Source organism: Amphiprion ocellaris, chromosome 15, assembly GCF_022539595.1.
Source record: "Amphiprion ocellaris isolate individual 3 ecotype Okinawa chromosome 15, ASM2253959v1, whole genome shotgun sequence".
Lineage (NCBI taxonomy): Eukaryota > Metazoa > Chordata > Actinopteri > Pomacentridae > Amphiprion > Amphiprion ocellaris.
Genome location: NC_072780.1, coordinates 8,316,855 through 8,337,353, shown reverse-complemented (window position 1 = coordinate 8,337,353; position 20,499 = coordinate 8,316,855). Strand labels below are relative to the sequence as shown.

At 39.0% G+C, this 20,499-nt stretch overlaps 1 protein-coding gene across 4 annotated transcripts in view; it reads left to right on the top strand.

The window, feature by feature from the left end:
• The first annotated feature begins 591 nt into the window (after positions 1-591).
• Positions 592-20,499, top strand: part of tpd52 (tumor protein D52) — a 24,530-nt gene continuing 4,622 nt past the window's right edge. Inside the window, exons 1-5 of one of the 4 annotated variants that reach the window (XM_023268773.3) lie at positions 592-766; positions 15,631-15,758; positions 16,891-17,039; positions 17,583-17,684; positions 19,805-19,846. In XM_023268773.3, the coding sequence (XP_023124541.1) occupies positions 748-766; positions 15,631-15,758; positions 16,891-17,039; positions 17,583-17,684; positions 19,805-19,846 (440 nt within the window). In that variant the 5' untranslated portion in view covers positions 592-747. Of the gene's footprint in view, positions 767-8,936; positions 9,591-15,630; positions 15,759-16,890; positions 17,040-17,582; positions 17,689-19,804; positions 19,847-20,499 lie in introns of those variants that run through there. The other 3 variants (XM_023268770.3, XM_023268774.3, XM_023268772.3) reach the window with 3 other exon arrangements.

Genomic DNA, 20,499 nt, shown 5'->3' with positions numbered 1-20,499 from the left:
ACAAAACAAAACAAACAAAAAGCAGACACAAAACAGGAAACAAATAACAATCAAGAAATAGGAAATATTTTGGATAACAAGCAGGAAAATGTATCCGACTATGAAAACAATAAATTAAATCTATATATCTCGATAGCCTCTGAAGCTGGATTTGAAATTTTCTCTTCATTGCTACTGTATCCTTTGTATACAGTTACAGTTGGCAAAAAAATATTTCCTTATAGACAGTATTTTGGTTTTAGGTTCACATAATTTAAGAAGATCAATTTAACTTCCTCCTATGTACACTACTCTAGCTGTCTCTCATTTGGATCAGAAGCAGTAGGTTTGTATGTGACTACCTTTCTGTGTATTACGTGTTAACTGAGACTGTATCTGCCAAAAAAAATCGTCTTTCTACCTCATGTTTTGTTGGTGTGTGTAGAACTTTTGGCATTTATAATTATATTGTATAAGCGTGTATAACTGAGATGTGACTGCGCATTTAAGTCTGCGTTGGACAGTGAAAAAAAACAAATAATGACGTGTCCTTGTCGTGCAGCTGTGCATTGTTGATGGTGTAAAACTTGATCCACGTGCTCGCCTCTGTTTACACTGCTGCGTCATGACGTCACGGAGAACCCCACCTCGCACGTACGTTGGGCTGCCTGGCAACATGAGGGAGAGAACAGGAAGACCTGCTATCGTAAAGTCAGCTACCTGCACACTCTGGACATAAAACAGCCAGAAACAACGGTCGGACGTACGATGGAGGATGCCGAGAAAGGTAATTATTTTACTGAAGCGTGTCAGTGTGTCAGTGTCATAACCGAAAGTACTCTGAAACTACTTTGTCTCACATGAAAGTTAGCAAACTTAGCTAACTTTGTGCTGCGACTGAAGTTAGTCCGTTGAGAACATATGCTACCTTTCAAAGTTCATATGAAGTGAATTCAGTACATTTTGTGACAAAGACAGCGACACTGAGACTTGTGGAAGAAAATATATTGATACTATGGACTTATAAGGTACATAAAAATACCACGGAACTACTAAATTACACACAAATTAATCCAGCATTTCAACATGTGATGAGCTACTTAAAAACAAACGAGGAAGTTGTCGTTTCAGTTTACGTTTTAAAAAAACAAGATAGAACTTTGACAGGCAGTGAAAAGCAGTGAAAACTGTTCTTTAACTGAAAACCTAACCCATACAAATAGGTTACACCCGTTTGACAGCTAATTGCACGCTAATTGTACCACATCTGGCTTAGTCAAGTCTCTCTATTTCTGATTCTGTTTTTGCACTGCAAAACAGCCGTTTTATGTGAACGTGTCACACTTCCATTCTGTGTCAAAGTGGTAGTGCTGTTTAATTTGTCGGTGAGGTCAAACTGCCAGAGCACAAGCAGCTGAGTGTACAAACCACAGGTATGCTGTGAATGTATTGTACCTGCCATTCCTGCTCCCCTTCTTCTCCCACATCTGTCTGGATGCGTTCCTGCTAGGCAGCCATCTGCTCTCTTACTCCTCTGCACCACTGTACTTTTGTCTATTGCAACAGCTGTTCCACACGCAATTGCATGTGTTTTTTCTGCAATACAAGAAAATTGCAAAGAATTAAGAAAGAATTATTCTTCAAACAGGAGTTTTCCTGCATAAAGGGATTTTTGGGTCACTGTTAAGAGGTTTTTTCCCAGTGCCAAAGAAGAATACCAGCATTAAAATTATAAGAATAAAAAAAAGTAACCAGATTTGTTGATTCGAATTTAGTTTGCTTGGTACAATAGTCATTTTGGTTTACCCGTTTTTGGAAAAAGCATAAATGTTTGTCCAATAAGGTAACAGACTTACTTACACAGACCAGTCTTACCAAAGGCCCATTCTGAACCAAGATAAACACAATTTTATTCACTTTTATTTGCACCTAACAGCACCATGTTGTTCTTGTGGAGAAAAGAAACAGAAGTTTATTTGTTCACCTCAGGCAGATGCTAGGTTTAAAGAAACAAACAAAAAAATGTTTTTTCCTTCAGCAAAAGTAGTCTTCACCCCCAAGGTTTCACAAATGTAATTTCCTGACGTCTGTATTTTTTTTTCATATAATCAAAGGACAAGGCACAGAATATTTTGTATATTGACGCTGGATCAACAGATGTAAAATATTACTGGTTGATCATTTGTGGTGTCCTAACATGAGACCGAATGAGGTTTGCATTACCACATTATGCATTTCTTCACCTCATGTGTGCAGCTGATGCACTCATAGTTCAGACAGCAAATACCTTGTCTTCTTGTTACTGTAGAAGTTGTCTTACGAGGCCTTGACAACACAGTTAAAAAAATGATGAATTCCAAACTTCTTTTGGTATTGCAGAATGGTATTCATCAAAATCATATTATTCCTTACACAGGTAAACAAAAGTAAGTGAAAATTATATAGTAATTTTTATTTGCAAACCAAATCAATTCAGCAGACAATGGGAAACTCTATAAGCTCTAACTTTACTGCAGCATTATGGTGTTGTTTGCTTTGCTTCTTCAGCCAGCAAAAGTTCATTCATCTGAGCTGTCAATGTGGCACTTTAAATCTCATTATAGGAACTATTGTGTTCTCTTTTTAGTCACAATGTCATGGCAACAGACAGCAAAGTCCATTTCATTGCCACACTTTTCTGCAGGTATCTGTGCAGCTGTAACCACCTACCATCTCTAGCTGCAGTGTTTATTCTTCTCCATGTCACTGTCACCTGTTGGATTTCAGTAGCCAGTATTTAAGACTAAAAAGGCACATTAAGGCACATCATTACAGATCTCGCCTTTTAAAATAAATATATTTTTTGTTTCGTGGGTTTACTTCACTTTATGCGTAGGTATTCTTCCGCATCTTTTGTTAGTATTTCACTGCAAATAACAAAATGAAATGAGGCGAGGTTATCATGTTTTACCAGCAGCAAGGTCAGTGCACATTGAGTGCTTTGACTGGTGCTTCTCAAAGGAGTCTGCACTCCTGTGTGCGTAGATGACCTTTGTATAACAAGCATATCTTTCTTTGTGCTCGCTTTACCCTGTAGCTAAATGGAATTTCCAATAATGACTTTAGATCATATGGATCCTTTTGTTTTCCCCTTTCTTTCTTTTTTTTCTGCTTTAATTGGACTCTCTTTGACTCAGTCGTTGTCTTTTTTTTATTTAGTAATTTTCGGGGACTAGCACATAGTTTTGGCTGCGTGATATTTTGTGGAAAACTTAATTGATTCATTTGCATTTGTGGCATTTCTATACTATGGAAAGACTATGTTTGACTTTGACATGCAGTGAAAATGTGAATACTCCCACAGACGACTCAGACTAAAAGCTTTCTAAGGAATATTGTTCCAGGTCAATGTCAAAGGCTCTTGAACTGAAACATGGTTTTTGCAATTATGTTAATGTATTCCAGACTGAACCTCTTCGAATGTCGGTGGCTGTTGTGTGGATGTTGTCTATTTCTACTATTTTGTGCGTCCTTTATAAAAGCATACACTTTTTGTTCAAAAGGGACACAGTCAGGCTTACCAGGCCGTCTTGTTTTTCCAACTTGCTTGTCTTATGAGATTGATCACAAACAGTGGCCAGCATTTTTGCCTTATTAGATTTATATGAGGGACAACCGGCTGCTTTCAGGCATCGGAGGAAGTCTTCTCACAGACAACATCCCCCCAGCAATGTACAGCAGATTTGTTAGAGCAGGAAATGCATTTAGCAGAACAAAATCATACGTTTATGTCTAATATTCTGTCTCATCTTATTTAACAGAAATATGTGCCTTTCCTGTTATTTGTACCAATTTAATAAACAAAATGGACAATTTTTCTCAAGTAAATAAAACCCCAATTAAGATAAATATTTTTTAAAGGATACAGGATTTTTAATGGATTGTAAAGGGTAGCAACAACTACTGTAGGGGCATATGTTAAGGTTTGCTATTATTTGTTAGATCATGTCAGCAAATGCCAACTTGGAATTTTGGAACTTTCTCACTCTTGCCTGGATGTTGCATTAAGGTGGAATCAGATGTTTGTTTAGCAAAACTATTACTAAGTCTTCCTAGAAATGCATCTGACAGAAGTCATGGGTATCATAGGTCATTTTAAAGGGTGCTCTTGATGTAGGTTGTTATTTAACTAAAACCGTACTACTCAGAGTCTTTGGCCTATTTAAAAAAATCTGCAGATTGAAACACGAGCGTCAGCATATTTGCACATTTTATCTCCAAGATTAAAGGAAGGCCCCGCTGTGTATTTGACAACTTTAGAGTTACCTGAAGGAAAGTGCTTCTGAAGCAAACGTGGTGCGTGATTAAAGTATGATATGTTACATAGGATAGTCTGAATATTTTAGTCTGTCAAACTGCTGCACTATGCTCAGTTTATTGGGTTTACAGCACAGCGCTCGCAGAGAGTAATGGAAACCACATTACATATGACTATTCAGAACTCAAATACACATCACAATACTGCATATTTGATGGGTGAGCGAATTATTTTATATGCACTAAAATACAACTTTTATAGTCCTTACAAAATGGGACTGAAAAGAAACTAAGAGGCCATTTCATGGCTTTATGTAGAATTTTTCAATAACCTGTGAGCTTTGGCCAAGCAGCGTTCTCACCTGTCTGGTAGCTCTGGTATCACACAGACCATATTCCAACATGACACTGGTGGAAGAAGCTTCATGTTTCACTGTCAAATGGAGCACAGGAGCTGTATATATTATCAGTAATTAAAAAACTTAGGATTTAATATATAATTCTGTTCCTTTTTAACGTTATTTCAGTATAATATTTAGATGCCTATAAATGAGATCTACAAATACTGTGCAAAAAAATGAGGTACCTAACTAAGTTATTCCAGGGGGACTGGACTTTTTTGTCATCTGTTGATCTATAAATCTGATCCGTAAATAGATTATCTCGCTTTTAGACACAGTAGAATACAAATGTACCTTTAATTGACTGCTTATTTTTTCCATTTCAATTCATTTTTTTAAAGCATAACTTACATAATCTTGAGGCATTTTACATATTAAGGTTAAGACCTTACTGCATTATAGGAAGAATCCCGATAATTTACCATTGAGCAAAACTTGGTGACAGTGGGGAGGGAATTAAATAATAATATCTCAAGGCAGTGTTTTCAACATGAGTCTGACTGAGATGTGATTGAAAAAAAGCAGGTCCTACTGGGTTATTCTTGCAGAGAATAATGTGTTTTGTCTTCTAAATTAATTTGTATCATATGCTACAAAAATATGCATCTGTACTAAATAATAATGTGGTCTGTAGATGAAGGAAATGTGTTGTAGAAACAGCAAGTACAACACCGGCTTCCCTGCATCCATTTTAACGTCCAGGTGGAATTATAACCATGTCAACCGATCAGCCATGATGTGACAGTTAAGGCACTGTGGACGTTGTGTGAGGGTAACTTTTAATATTAAAAAAACATAAGTGTGCATATTTTCGACCTTGTGTTTGAGCAAAGAACCTGATTTAGTTTATTTAGCCTGTTTAAAGGAATAGTTTAACACTTTGAAGGATATGTTCAATTGCCTGCTGGATGAAATTTAGACAAGAAAATTGATAGTGAGTTATACTTTGTGGGAAGCCAAACTGGGGCAGCTCGTTCTTTCCACTTCTTTCCAATCTATGTGGGAACCATCCACTAGCAGTAGCTTCATACTTAGCCTAAATGTGTTCCAATCTTCACGTCTAACTCCTAAAAAGAAAGCAATTGAGGTACTTTTCCAAATTTGTCACATTATTCTGTGAACCAGCTTTTATCTATTTGTTTACCTCCAGTGGTGCACCAGAAAGTCTTGTGGAACATTTGTACAGTATGATGTGTGTCTGAGGTGTAGCTACTCCCTGCTTTTCTTCCTGTTTTATCGTGATGCACATCTAATGGGAACTTCGGGGGCCCAGTCGAAGCATCCACAGTCATCCATGTCTCATGATTCTTGTTTTAGGCTAATCATGTGACAGGCTAGGCCTTGAACAGTAAGGTAATTGATCTCATGCTGTGCTTCATTAACCACTTTAAAATAGCTGTTTGTTCCTGCTTACAGCCTGGATGAGCAGAACCATGAGTTTTTGGTCTTCTTGTGTATTTAGATTCATAAATTAGATATAATTTAGCAAACAACCCACTCAAAGAGCACCCTAAAATTGTTTGCTGAAATTTTCTGATTTGTGACGATTTCACAATATTAAATAATTTATCCAATTCAAGCATAGTAATCATTTCTTTTTAACAAATGTCACATGAATCCAGTGCATCGTGAATCAGTGGTTCTACTAGTTAGGAGGGCTGCAGAGTGGACATCATGGCCAAGATAGCTGTTAACTACCATGTTGACAACACTAAATTCATTTTGCTTGTTATTTATAGATTTACAGTTGCTGGGTGTAAGAAAAAGAACAGTTGTTACCCTTAAGGCGTAAGAGGGACTTCTGTAAATAGTAGTAGAGTAGAAAGGATTTGTGCTTGAATGTTTCAGCATGGCCACATATTATTCTCTCAATAGCAATAATGTAGACCAAAGTTAAAATATCTGAAACAAAATAGCAAAAAGACCACAAATCTGAGCAGCAAGAGAGGAAAACTACTGGCAAGGATTCACTGTCCTTGATGTGCTGAGTGACTGTAAGCTTGTCACTTCAGGGCTGATCTTGCTGAATGAAAGAGTGCTTCACTAGACCCCTGACTCAGATCAGGCCACATTAGTTAGCCTTGTATGACCCGCAACTTTGTTTTTACAGGCTTATCACGCGTACAGTGAGGCTTGCATTACATTGAAATCAATAATTTATCCTGTCTGCATCGGTAATTACAATGCCACTGTTGTTATTATGGACTTGATTAAATAATGCGAGTCATCCATTTTCTTCACTTTGACTTAGAGTTGTGTAGAAAAATAAGAACATTTCATTGAATTGCAAACACGTGATCGTCTTTGAAACAGTGCCTACAGATAAAGGTGACATTTTCAATCAAATGGCACATAAAATTGACATATTTTAGTCATTTTTGATCATTTAAATTAAAGAAATGACTAGTTGTGCCAGCAAAAACAGCCCTAGAGTGAACAGTTTCATGCAAAAAAAAAAACAGTTCTCCAAGAACCCTGAACAGGCTTTCAGGGGAGGAACTGCACAATAACTGTGAAGCATGGTCAAGAAAATGTTATGGTTTGAGGTTGATTCGCTGCCTTAGACACTGGGCATCTTGCAGTCATTCATTCAACCGTGAATTCTGCATCTTATCAAAGAGTGCCTTAAGATAATGTGAGGCCATCTGTCTGAAAATTTAAGTTGAACCAGAAGTGTACCATTTAATAGGATAATGATTGCAAGCACAGTAGAAAATTCACCAAGCAGAAGAAATGGAGGGTTATGGATGCGTTAGTTCCATTGAAATGGGGTGAAAGGATTTGAAATAGACAGCACTTTCAAGGAAACCCTCAAACATCTTACAGCTGGAGAGCGGTGAAAATTTCCAGCAGGCTGATGTCAGAGACTAAGTGCTTTCTTTTCACAGAAGAGTATTAGATATATCCGTGCTTTTGTGTCGTAAATGAAGCTAATTTTCCTTGTATTTTTCTTTAGTGACAGTATGTTTATCTGTAAGCATTGTTTCAAAGAGGATCAACTGTTTTCTTGTTCAAATATGTCAAAAATGACAGCAGTCTCCACGAGATGGGCCTATTTTTGCACATGACTGTAGTCAATTGTGGAATTTGTCCCCTAGTGCTTCAATACTTGCAGGAGAGCAGCTGCTATTCTCTCTTTAATCCCAGGTATTTCCTGGAGAAAATCACGTAAACATACTTGTCTGGCTCCTTACAATAGAAGAAGGATGGCTGAGGAGGCCTGATGGGAATTCAATGTGGAGAACGTGATTTATGTGTAGAGTTTTCAGATTAATTTACTGGTTGTTAACATTTCTGATGTGCTCATTTGTTTTTGTGCCAGTATTACCTTTGCTGACTTCACCCTTTAGTTTTCAGTGGTGATTGTTCACCAGACCAAACTGTCATCTTTAATTCTGGCTTTAGTTAATCTTCCTGAATGCATCAAGAATACATTTCAAACCAATTTACATCTGAATTTTAGTGATCCTTCTTACTGGGGTAAGTTATCAGCTGGCTCACCCACTCATGGTTAAACCAACTGATGTCTTTTTTCCACCTCCTCCCACAAAGCCTTGGAGCTCTTTGACAGCATCTTGTCATCCTTTCATAAAATTTGTACGGGAATGTCCCCAGACTGCTTTTCCATTTCACTGCAGCCTTGAACTTCCCAGCAGGTGTCTGAATACATTGAGATGTTTGCTGTCTGCTGACACTCTACCGATGTGTTTGAGTGAAATGTGACACAAATTATTCTTACATTTTTTTTCTCAATTGTGAAGATCAAGTTCTTGTATTATGTCATAGATCTGTTTAGTAGGTAGAAAGATGAGACAGCAAGACTACTTTCGGTAAAGAATTTTGATTGAAAGAATGTTTTTAACCAATGGAGGATTTCCATTATGCAGATGTATTGCTCAGTAAATATCAACAGTGGTGAATGCATTAGCTTGTATGAACATACACAGTGACACATGCATAGCTTTCCCTTTACTAGACAGAGCACTTTCCCTCAAGTGCACACATACAATACCTAGCGTAGCCTCTGGCACTCTTTCTTCTCCATTCGAGCTGACTAGCTTTACTGCTGCTTGGAGCTGGACCGGCCACCCCGGATTAGCGTTTCGCTGTAATCTGGGACGCTGCAGATTATGCTTTTCATCTAATGCGCCCCTACCCACACACATCACGTGACCTGCCCACACAAATGGGACCTCTCTTATTTCCTCCTTGGATGACAGGCTGGATGATGGGAAAGTGAGGGAGGAAGGGAATTGGCAGAGGGACCTGGGAGTATTGAAACTGGACTGTAATGCAATATCACTGCGGCTCTAGCTAACGGTGGCTAGCATCTCAAAATGGCACTGATTGCGCAAACGGATGTTTGAAAGATGGAACAAGGGTTGACCTTTGGGATTACAGTGACAAGGAAGTGGGTGTGGGCCTGCTGCAACACCTGCTTGAAGGGACAGGTAACTTATTAACAGCAAGTAAGGAGCAGAGGATTTACAACACCTGGGCCTGTTGCAGAGAGGAGAATGAATACCTGACGTCACTGCAGTGTCATTCTGACCTTCTGATTACCTCAATCCAAATTGTACTTCCTTGTGCATGCATACACTCGGACACTGAGTGTCTCTCCATTACATGCTCCACAAGAATCCAGGGTGCTGTAAACAAGGAGACACAGACAACGGACACGTGCTCGGATCACATGCAGACAATCAGCCCTGGGCTCGCTTTGCTTAGGTAGTAGTGGTGGCAAATAGGTGGTAGTCGCTCTGACCAACAACACTCTGTCAGCGGTAAATATGGAGCCTCTGGAGGAATACCACTCTCCATTTGACTTTGAACAAGGAGTCAACTCCAGCTACCTCTATCTCTCCCCAGCATACAGCGACACACCGCCCAGCTCACCAGCTGTCAAAACCAGAGGTAATCACAAGGAGGAAAGGGAGAGGCCGAGTGGAGGGTGTGTGTGTGTGTTCTGGACACCGAGACAAAACATGGGTTTGGTTCATTGAACGGGAAGAATTTGGGGGAACACAAACTGAGAGGGGGAGGGAACAACTGATAATGGTTGGTGGCGTGTGTGACAGCAGCTTTTGCCAATTTTCATTTTGCTTTAATTTAGTTATCAGTGTCTCCAGTTCAGACGGTCATAATCTGATATACATTAGTTGTTTTTTGTTATGGTTCCGATTATTCTCACATACACTGTGCATTATTTCCTAAATCTTTCCATCTATTTTGCTTTCATCAGGTGGTTCTTCCAAACATTTCCCTGGTCTGCACCCTGCATTTGTGTGTTGTGTGTGTTAGAAATTATGGAGGTTTTGCTATTTCTCTGAGAGTGAATAATGCTTATTATGTTCTGGTTTTCAAAGTGAGAAATGTAGCAATTAGCAATTCTTTAACTGAATTTAGTTCTATGGCATGCTACATGTCCATTTGAGCTGTCTTTACAGTGAATTCTTCACCATGTTATTCTCATCACACACTGATCTATGGAATAGGTCAAGCAGATCCTGTACTGTTTGTCAGTATTGATTTAATTAAACCTAAATAAGCACATTACAAGTAACTTATTTTCATTGGCAGAGGTTGGATTGTAGAGCCGGAAGCATCCTCATAACAATTCTAGTGTCACTTTGTGTTTGTGCTGAGCGCTTTGTAGTCTTTGTCGAGCCTTTCTTCTAATGGTGTGTAGAGATGAAATGTGGAGGATCAGTTGTTTGTGTCTGTGTTTTGTAGTTTTACTCCTGGGTGTTCACTATTTCAGTTTTGTCATAACACAACAACATTGTGTTATGTAACTTAAATCAGCTTCCACACTCAAGTAATCTACCAATTCCATGTCTTTGTGTTGCTCAGTCATAATGATAAAGTGGAAACTATACAGTAATGCAGTTACTCAATGATTAGGCTGCATTAGTTCAGTGGACCTAGACAAAATCACTGCCTTTCCTTTAACTTGTTATCACAAAAGGAGAGATAATTAAATGCTGGCAGTCTGTTAAAATGTTGCTCTTTTCAGGCAAGCTTTCAGTTTTAAAGCCTTGCTTTTCTAATTAGTTGCTACAGATTTGACAGCTACATAGAGTTGGTGGTCACGGGGCAGAACTTGTTAAGAGGAAATGAGCTCAACCGCAGAGGTTGGGCAGTGGTGTGGGTGGGTATGCAGTTTGGTGCAGCAAGCCAAACTTCTGCCTACACTCGCATACAAACTTCTCTCTTTCTCTGTCTCTCTCTCCCTTTGGTTTTTTTTTCTTTTCCTTTCTGCACCTACTGATGGAAACACATCCAACTGATACATTCACTCTTACCACAGTTGCCTACAGACATAGAGATCCTGCACTGCTGCCTGCTGCAGATAAGTCTGATGAGGTGTTTCAAGAAAGAATTCGATAGAAATTTAGTTCCTTAGAACAATGAAGGTCATTAAAATGAGTATGTGTATAGATACAGAGGGAAAATTGTAAGCATTGGTATTATAAGGGGAAGTGTGACTATTACACAATGCTGTCTTTGTCAGAAGGTGTATCTGTATATTGTGTGTGTGACACTGCCATATCACCAGTAGTAGGAAGGAGAGGGCAAATGTAACACACAAGAGAGATACGAGGGGAGAATCGCTTGAGGGCATATGAATTAATACAGTTCAGAGGGCCAGTGGGGGTGGTTTCAGGACTGAATACTGAAAGAGAATTTCCTCTGTATATCCTCTCACTTAATTACTGCAATGCCCGCCTTTGTTTCCTCTGTTAAACCATTTGTCACTGATTTGCGCTTTTCTCGCTTCAGTGTGTTTTGACATATAAATATTTGCTCTTGAGAGATGTCCAATCAGCTCTTCTTATTCCCATGGTGTTAATTAAATATAAAAGGAATGAGTAATGGTGCAGCACAGCTCTCAGCTTTTAATAACAATATGCGATCGGAGGGCTGTAATTTCATTAACAGCTCTCTAGACAGTTGTGAGCAAATTCCACTGTTTGTGGGAGTATGTATTGCTAGATTTTTGTGATTTTTGTATCTCTGCCCTAGCATTTCAGTCTTTGTTGAAATGTGTTTTCTTTTAAGTGTTGGGGTGAGACATGAAAGAGAGACAAGATGCCAAGTGTTTGGAATGACGTGGGAGGAGGAGGCTAGATGTGAAAATGGACCTGAAATGGCATTCCTTTTAGTGAGATTATATGTTAAAACATTCTCAATGTGAATAAGTAAAATAACTCTTTCCAAAGAACGTCTTATCTCCAGCTAAGAGGCGTGTTTTTTGCCAGCCTCTGGTAATGTTATTTTTCCCATTGCTGCAGTGAAGCGTACTGCAGGGTGTGTCACTACACCATGCAAAAGAGAACTCACAGGTGTTTGGAAATGTCTGCTTCATTTTCTTACATGTTTTTGTGTGGCAGTTGTATGACGGCAAAGACTTAGTGCTAGTAGAGACGACACCAGGAGGAACCTATGAAGCTGTACTGTCAACTGTAAAATGCAAGCTATACAAGCAAAGACTGTTTCTTTTAACTGCTAGCGCAACACAGAATTGTGGGATTGGTGTGATCGTTGAGGGAGATTAACCCTTTTAGTCCCCAAACCCACTGGCAGTTTAACAGGCATTTTGTCTTTGAAAAAAATTGTCAAAATGACACCACTTACCAAAGTCAGAAACTGTAAAAGCAGAAAGAATCTACAATTTTTCCAACTTTCCTTGAACTAATCGTGTGTGACATGCATTTCTATCTGGAAAATCCTCCAAATCCAACTTTGAAATCATAGTAGTTCATTAAAACCACTTTAATCTTTATGTCTGATAAAAAATTCACCAAAAATAAAGAAATTGTACGAACCACTTTCTATAGCAAACAAAAAAATCTGCAGTCCTTGGTGCAACTGAGAAGACATGAGTGGCTCAGTTGTGAACAACGGTCGCGTGACAAAAATTCAGGGACTCAGGGACAGAGCAGAGAGGAGACAAGCATGAAAACCAGTTGAGAAGTAGTAAAATATCTGTAGTATGTTGAGCAGCTTTACAGTATTAGTAACACATTTTTTGCCAAATAATGAAAGGACTTCATTCACTTTCATTCATGATTTATGGCATTTTAATTTTGTTATGCTGTACAAAACTATTTTCTATTTTTTTTCTGCTTCTATCTCTGCTTGTGCTCTTTCTATAGAGGTGCAAAACTTAAATTATGGTGAAAATTGAGCCCACAGGGAGTAAAAGTGTGATAGGACCAAAAAGCATCCACAAATGGTAATAGATTCACATCACCTTTGTAACCAGAGTGTGATTTTTATATATTCTTGCATGTAGTGTGCTGTGAATGATGCAGTTGTTGTGTCTGTGGTGGTTCAGTAGTGATAGCATCTGGCTATTTCTTTCCTCTATGCACCTTAAAAGGAGCAGATGGTTAGCCTAGCTTAGCAAAAACTAGCCTGGCTCTGTTTGGGGATAACAACATCCACCCACTAACTACAACGTGTTGTATCTTTTGTGTCTGTAGGGGGTTGTGCTCTGTTATGTTTTTGGCTGGTGGCAGGGACTCGTGACTCTATCTAGTTATTTAATTTTCTGTATAGGATTTTTTTTTCCATTGAGAAAGAAGAAATATGGACAAATCTCCACTAGCTGTTGCCCCCTTTTCCTAGTCTTTATGCTAAACTACCCCTTCGCCGCTGGCTGTTTGCATGACCACATTTGCATGCCATGTTGTCTTCTGAATAACGATCACCAGCAAACAAATCCTTACATGTTTTTAGTTCATTCTGTGGTTATTTAGCCGGTTAAACACTGTCATTTAGATCCCTACAGAATGTATGAAATGGGTCGAGCTAAATTCGCTTACTAGTATGTTGTGGGCTCAGAAGCTACAAAAAACCCCCTAAGGCCAATGTTGTAATCATATCCACGCTCAGGTCTGTTTTTGTCTTTGTTCTCGGTTTATATGATGGCCCTGCCTCCTTTCCTGCTGAGATAAAAGCACACTGCACGCGTTAAGTTCATTCTCCAGCAGTTCCTTTTTTTTTGTCTTCTTCCCCTCGTCCTGTTTTATTCAGCTCTTGGGTTTCCCCTTTTTCCTTTTTTTTTTAAACACTGCCCTATTTTTGCCTTTGTATTTCTACTTCCTTAAAATAATTGGAAGGCTGAGATACAAAGAAAAATGACCTCAGAGACAGATTTGTGTCTCCCTACTCCAGCTCACTTCGGGCCCAGAACATCCTCATGCGCTGTAGTCCTTTTGACTCACAGATCCTGACAACCCTCCCTCCTGTGTTCTCTCCCGCTGTCTGAGCCCAGGATGTCTCCATCTAGAAACTACTTTGTATTATTGATGCACTGCTGCTCCTACTGGGCACAGCCCTGTCAGAAAAGGCAGCATCAAAGAGAAGTGTGTCTACTGTATACTGTATGAGTGTGGAGGGAAACTACGAGTGTGTGAGAGAGAAGGAGAGGGTCTGTACAGTAGGAATGAAAGCTCGTGTGTTTGATCATCTCCCTCTTGGCCTGCACCATTCATTAAACAGCAGAGTCCTGAATATTTTCCAGGACCGCTTGCTGATGTCTTTCATTCACCACCTTTCTTTGTCTCTTTATCCTCTGGAGGAAATAGCGTGACAGTTTGAACGTCAGACCCCCCCTCTCATGCCACCTGTTTACTGTCACACAGAAAACATGGGCACCTACATGTCTTTAACCCTCCTCATTTACGAGGACCAAAAAATATTGTTGCCTTATCTGAAAAAAATCCAGAAATTCAGCAAAAAATTCCCCAAATTTCTGAAAATCAGGAAGAATATTCCAATAATTCCTTAAAAGTTCCCCCTTAAAACTTTTGGTTTTTTTTAAAAAATCCTCCAAATTTTACAATTCTTGTATATATTTTCAAAAAATTTGTAAAAATCTTCCAAAAAAAAATCTATATCAGTAAAACTTCTAATATTTTCTTTAAGAACATTCACAAAAAAATCAACCAAAATCCAGCGAAATTCGTTGGATTTTGGTTGATTTTTTTTTGTGAATGTTCTTAAGAAACAGTTTTAACATTTCTTTTTTTTTCTACCAAAAAAGGTTCAAAGATTTCCCAAAAATGTTGAAAATGTGAACATCAGAAGTTTCACTGTGAAAATATATATTTTTTTCCACATTTTAAACTTTAAAACGAGTGAATTTTGTCCCACAGGACGACACGAGTCTTTGACTTGCCAAGTGAGACGCATTCATGCATTTTCTTATTTAGCACTCAGTATTTACTTTCAATCCAGAATCTCAGTATAATCATTGATTAAGATCTCAAATTCGCAGGCAACTTAAAGGTGTAACTGAGTCCTCATTCCCAGGATGAGAAATATGTGAGCCAGCAAAATCTAGAAAAACGCATTAATGCTTTTATTACATGCAGAGTGGACTTCTGTAATGAACTCCTTATTGACTTCCATAATAGGACTGTTCAATTCTTATATCCCTGCCCTGGCATCCTGTTAAATGTAGAATTAAATTTAAGGCCCTACTTATAGCCTTAAATCTGCCATTGTGGAAACCAGCTCCCCTTGGAAGCCATTTTTAAGACTAAGCTGAAGACTGTTCTTTTTCTTCCACTGCTTCTCAGTAATCAGTGTTATTATAAAGTCTGGTCTAAACTACCTGCACTTTCATTGAACTTATATACACCTTTATTCACTTAATTTTAATTATTTCTAGTTTATTCGACACTTGATCTCTCATAGATTATTATAATTTCTTGTCTTTTTAGCTGCTTTAACCACTTTTAATTTTTCTGTAAACCAGTGTGCATTTTATTGTAGCTGTCTGTACTGTTTTTCAATAAATTAAATTATTATTACATGTTATTTATTTTTACATTTGCCTGTAAAGGACTCTGAATGACCTCTGTGTATGACAAGGTGCTGTAAAAATAAACCTGCTCGCTTGCTGTTTTCTTTCTTTCTTTATTTTTTTTTTACCTCCCAGGTCCCCAGGAGCAGCCTGAGTCCGTCCCAGAGGTGGGAGAAGATGCTGTGACGGCCGTCGGTCCCTCCCCTCCTCCCCCCGCCATGACAGAGGAAGAGCGTCAGGAGCTACAGGAGGAGCTGGCCAAGGTCAGGATGGGATTAATTAAGTTGTGGTTCAGGGAGTCAAGATCAGGTGTCGAACATGACCGGCTGTATCAAAGACAGGCGTCCTAGTAAACAGCAGAAGATGGTTAGAACAGAATATGCATGGCTGATTTTCACTATGACCATATGTGTACACCACGTCGATGGCAGTGTTTCTGCTTTGTGTTGCCTTAATGTATGATTTCAGTATGCTTTCATTTAATTTTACTGACTGTGGTCATACAAACAGTACTGCAGTACACGTCTTCCCTTGTGTCTGATCCCTCACTTACCATGCCACACAAATTGGATTACTTTTCAGTTTTTAATTTCTCTGACAGCCAATATTGCCAGCAGCACTCTTAACATAATTGTTTTGAATTTGACAACCTAGCATTTAAATTTTTCTTAAGGATACAACTGGCATTAGGCCATCTTTCTGTACTTTCTTGACTTTCTAAAACCTGTCTGAGGTCCTCATCCTCCAGCCTGTTGGCCTAATAACAGGTCATACACATATACAGTGGTGGAAAAAAGTTTTCGGACATCCTTAAAATTTTACACAATCTCAAACATTATCCTGAAATATTTGTGGAAAAATCTTTTTTGTGTTTCAAAAGGTGTAGCTGCATTAGACAGACACAAACAAATAAAAATTGTGTTTTTTCTGTTTATTGTTTACAAGAAAATCTTAAGAAACTAAATTCTATCAAAATGACCCAATACTCAAAATTTCTGATTTTTGTGGAACCAATCAATTTTAAGTTTTTAATGGCTTTTTTAGGATTTGCTTAGTATTATGGCTGAACAAAGGCAATACTTGTCAGTTACAGGATATAAATATGTTGTTAGATTTGGTCTTTTCATTGTAATAACAGTAGTAATTATCCCCAGATTTATCATTAAACTTAGACAACAGCAGTTGACAAAATTAAAAATTTAAATGTCACCTGATGATCAGATTAGTGTACTGTATAAGATTCTCAAATACATATACAATTTAATACTCCTCTGTTTGTTCCTACTGCTTTCCCTTGGTTCTCCAACGAACCCAAACAAGTTGACTAGTTTAAGCGCAGCTCATTTACATTTTAAATCAAATAAGACAACTCTGGAACCGTGTTTGTACGCTCAGGTTGAAGATGAGATCCAGACTCTGACCCAGGTTCTGGCAGCCAAAGAGAAGCAGTTGGCAGATATTAAGAGGAAGCTGGGCATCACGCCTCTCAATGAGCTGAAACAGAACATCAGCAAAACCTGGCAGGAGGTCACTACTTCCACTGCGTGAGTACTTACCTACCACATTATGCAGACATTTGACCTGACAGCACACCTTATTTGCCTATTAAGTTTGTGACTTTTGATTTTAACAAGTTTCACATTTTGTATGATTCCTTTTTAGTATCCTGCCCTTTGAAAAAGAACAGAAGCCCCATGACAGCCTTATTATCCATAACTTCTTCACCACATGCATCAGGCTCTGTACTTTTTCTCTCACTGAATGCCTTGAAATGTGGTTAACTGTCAGCACTGTTTAGAAAAAACGTTTTTCCTCCACTGAACGAGGAGAAAGAGTTCAGTGCACTTGACAGTTCTGCCTGTGGCTTGTGTGAAATTGTTTGATGGGTTTTATATTACAGGAAATGTGCAGCATTCTGATGCTCTCAGGCTTTTTTTTAAAATGAAAAAGACATCAGAGTTTAGGTCTGTCCTTGATGCCTCTCTTCAGTCTTTGATCCTTCAGTCTCTTTTCATCACAGTCATGTCCTCTCTTTTTGCTGCCCATCCCTCCTTCCTCTCCCTCTCTGTCTCCCGTCTCTGCTTCAGCTATAAGAGGACTTCTGAGACTCTGTCTCAGGCGAGTCTGAAGGCCACGGCAGCCTTCTCCAATATGGGCTCAGCCATCAGCAGGAAGCTCGAGGATGTCAGGTGAGTCAGATTAGGGACGTCGGCGTGACGACACATCCACCAGCTTTGAAAGTGAATGACGTTTTGTGAAACCTTTGAAGAACCACAGTATGCATTGTTCCACTGTTCTCCACATGTCCTGTATTTTTCCGCTACCCTGATAGACAACCTGATGATTTACATCCTAGAAATCACCTTAGGGTGTCTGTCCATGTCACATGTTTCTCTGGCAGAAAGTTCAGCACTTCATCAAAAAAGAACTCCTGTGCTGCGTGCCAGTCTTGTTTCAAGGACAGTATCTTGACTGCTTATAACCACTCTGACATTACCTCGAGATAAACCAGCATCACCCCTCATGACAGTTTCTGTCTGACATATCCTATAGCTCAGGACAGTCACAGCCAGAAAAAAAGGTTCTCCTCTATTTTCTTGGTTACCAGAGTTAGAAGTGTTAGTGACAACAGCAGTGTGTTCCTGAAAAGTTAAACTGAACAAAGACAAAAACAGACCTTAAACTACAGTATACAGTAGACAAACTCAAAGCTGCTGCACAAAAAAGGCAGAACATTCTGAATAGTAGACACGGGGTTCAGCCGTTTTTCTTTAAGTGGTCACGTGATTATTAATAATAATACTAACGATAATAATTGGTGCTTTGAAACAAATATGGACACTCAGACGTATGTGTTCATGGGGATCTTAAAGTTCTTTCATGTGAAAGTGTCACCTAGAGACCACAATTGTTTGATCATTTGCTAACAATGATGAATACTAATTTTGACAAAGTCTTTCATATTTGCATACATAATAAAACTAGGAGACTGTTAGCTTAGCATAAAGACTGACAACAATAGGAAACAGCTAGCCTGTTAGTAAAAATCCATTCACCAGCCGCCATGATGCTCACAGATTATCGTATCTCATTGTTTGCACAGGATCAGCGACTTCCTCAATTCCTGTAAATCCATAATGTGGCTGGAGCCAAACAAATGAGAGACAACTAGTTAAAAATAAAGCTTTACAGCTGACAAACTATTGTTTGAATGCACATATGCACACACCACAAATGACAGTAACTTACATCAGCACATGTTCTTTATAGGTTGTGGATTATATCTAATATGTTTGACAAAAAACATCTAACCTATAGTGAAGAACTAAAGATTAAATTGTCTTTGCGGATCATGAGTTTGTCTTAGCTGTTCTGCCAGATCTGTTTGGTGAAACTGAAATCATGGGAATGTTTATGTGTAAATGTACTAGTAATAATGTGTGTTTGTGTACATAGTTGTGTTTCCTTGCTTTTCTTGCATTTAATTTGATGACACCTTTAGTTCCCTCCTTTATTAACCCCCATTTCACCACTTATCCACTCTAATCACATTACTGTTCAAGCTGTCAGTGCTCCCTATCATCTTCCCCTCATTAATGAAGGGGATATTCAGCATATAGAAGCCACAGATGTAACGACTTGATTTTCTGTGCAAGAAGCCACCAAATTCTGAAATGCCGAACATGTCAACTCCAATATCCAACCATGCTTTCTCGTTAATATTTCCTGATTAAACGCGGCTCAGAAAAACCAACACCAGATTGTTCCATTCCAGATCTATCTCTCGTTGATCCCCTCAGGTCCTAATCTGTCTTCTCCCTTGTCATCCTTCTTCTCTCTGGATTACTGAGCTGTAAACAAGATTATTAGCCCCCTGAAAGCTGCAGCGTGCTGAGAAATGCAGCCTCACAGATGAGCCCGAGCTCAGAGCTGGTTTCGGGTTGGGGGGCGGGGGTTGTGAACGGTGACCTGACAGGGGTCAAAGCGGTGGTTGGGCGTCCTCATGTGTGCCTACGTGCTTTGTGGAGGTTTTGTGCTCGCCTGTTTGATGACAAGATACTTCCCCCATAATACGCCGGATTAACACGTGCCCCTCTGTGTTGATACACAATTGATCTTAATGGGATAAAGCGGGATTTATAGGATTTATGCACTTGGTGGAATAAATGAGGGTTTGTGTTCTATGTTCTTCTGGCATATGTGAGCATGTCTTTCTTTTGTTCTCTTGGTGTTTCTGTGTGTGCTTTGCTGCTATGCTACTAAAATAATCACTAACTCCCTCTTTCTTCTCCATAACGCTGTCGGATAGCATGCACTCTTTACCACACTCGGCTAGCATGCCTGCCATGAGGTAAGGGGATGGCAGTCTTGCCCTGACATTGAATAATTAAACATGAAAGAGGTAAAAAGCTGCAGTGTTTGTTGAAAAATGCTATCGATTTAACATGTAAGCTAAAAAGGCCCGAGTGTGTACCTTGAGGATATCTAGAGAGAACCACCGCTGAAAGCCACTTTATCAGCTATCAGAGAAGCTGCAGCTGCAATAATCTCCCTCAGCCAGGCTGCTGTTTCGTCAAGCTTACGGAGGTCCAGCAGAAATCTTGTCAAAAATGCGACGATAAAGCCCAAGGCAGCATCAACTGGCTGTGAACTGGGAAACACCCAGCTTCAGAAGCAGCTCAGTTGGTGGGTTTTCTGCACGTAAAAATAAGTTCTGCTCCTAATACATGATATGCCTTTCAAGCGTGATGGCACAGCTTTCTCTGGAACCAGATTTTGTGATAAATTTCTCAGTCAGTTTGGGAAGACGGAGATGATCGCAGCTGCAGCTTACAATTATCTGTGGAACATTAGCTGATAAACTGATTAAACAATCAGTTATTTAGACTCTAAAACATCACAAAATGATGCAAAATGATTTCCTTTTTTGTCTGGCCAGCAATCCAAAACCAAAAGATCTAAATGTTCTGCTTTTCTATGCAGACTATGCTCATAGAGGACTAA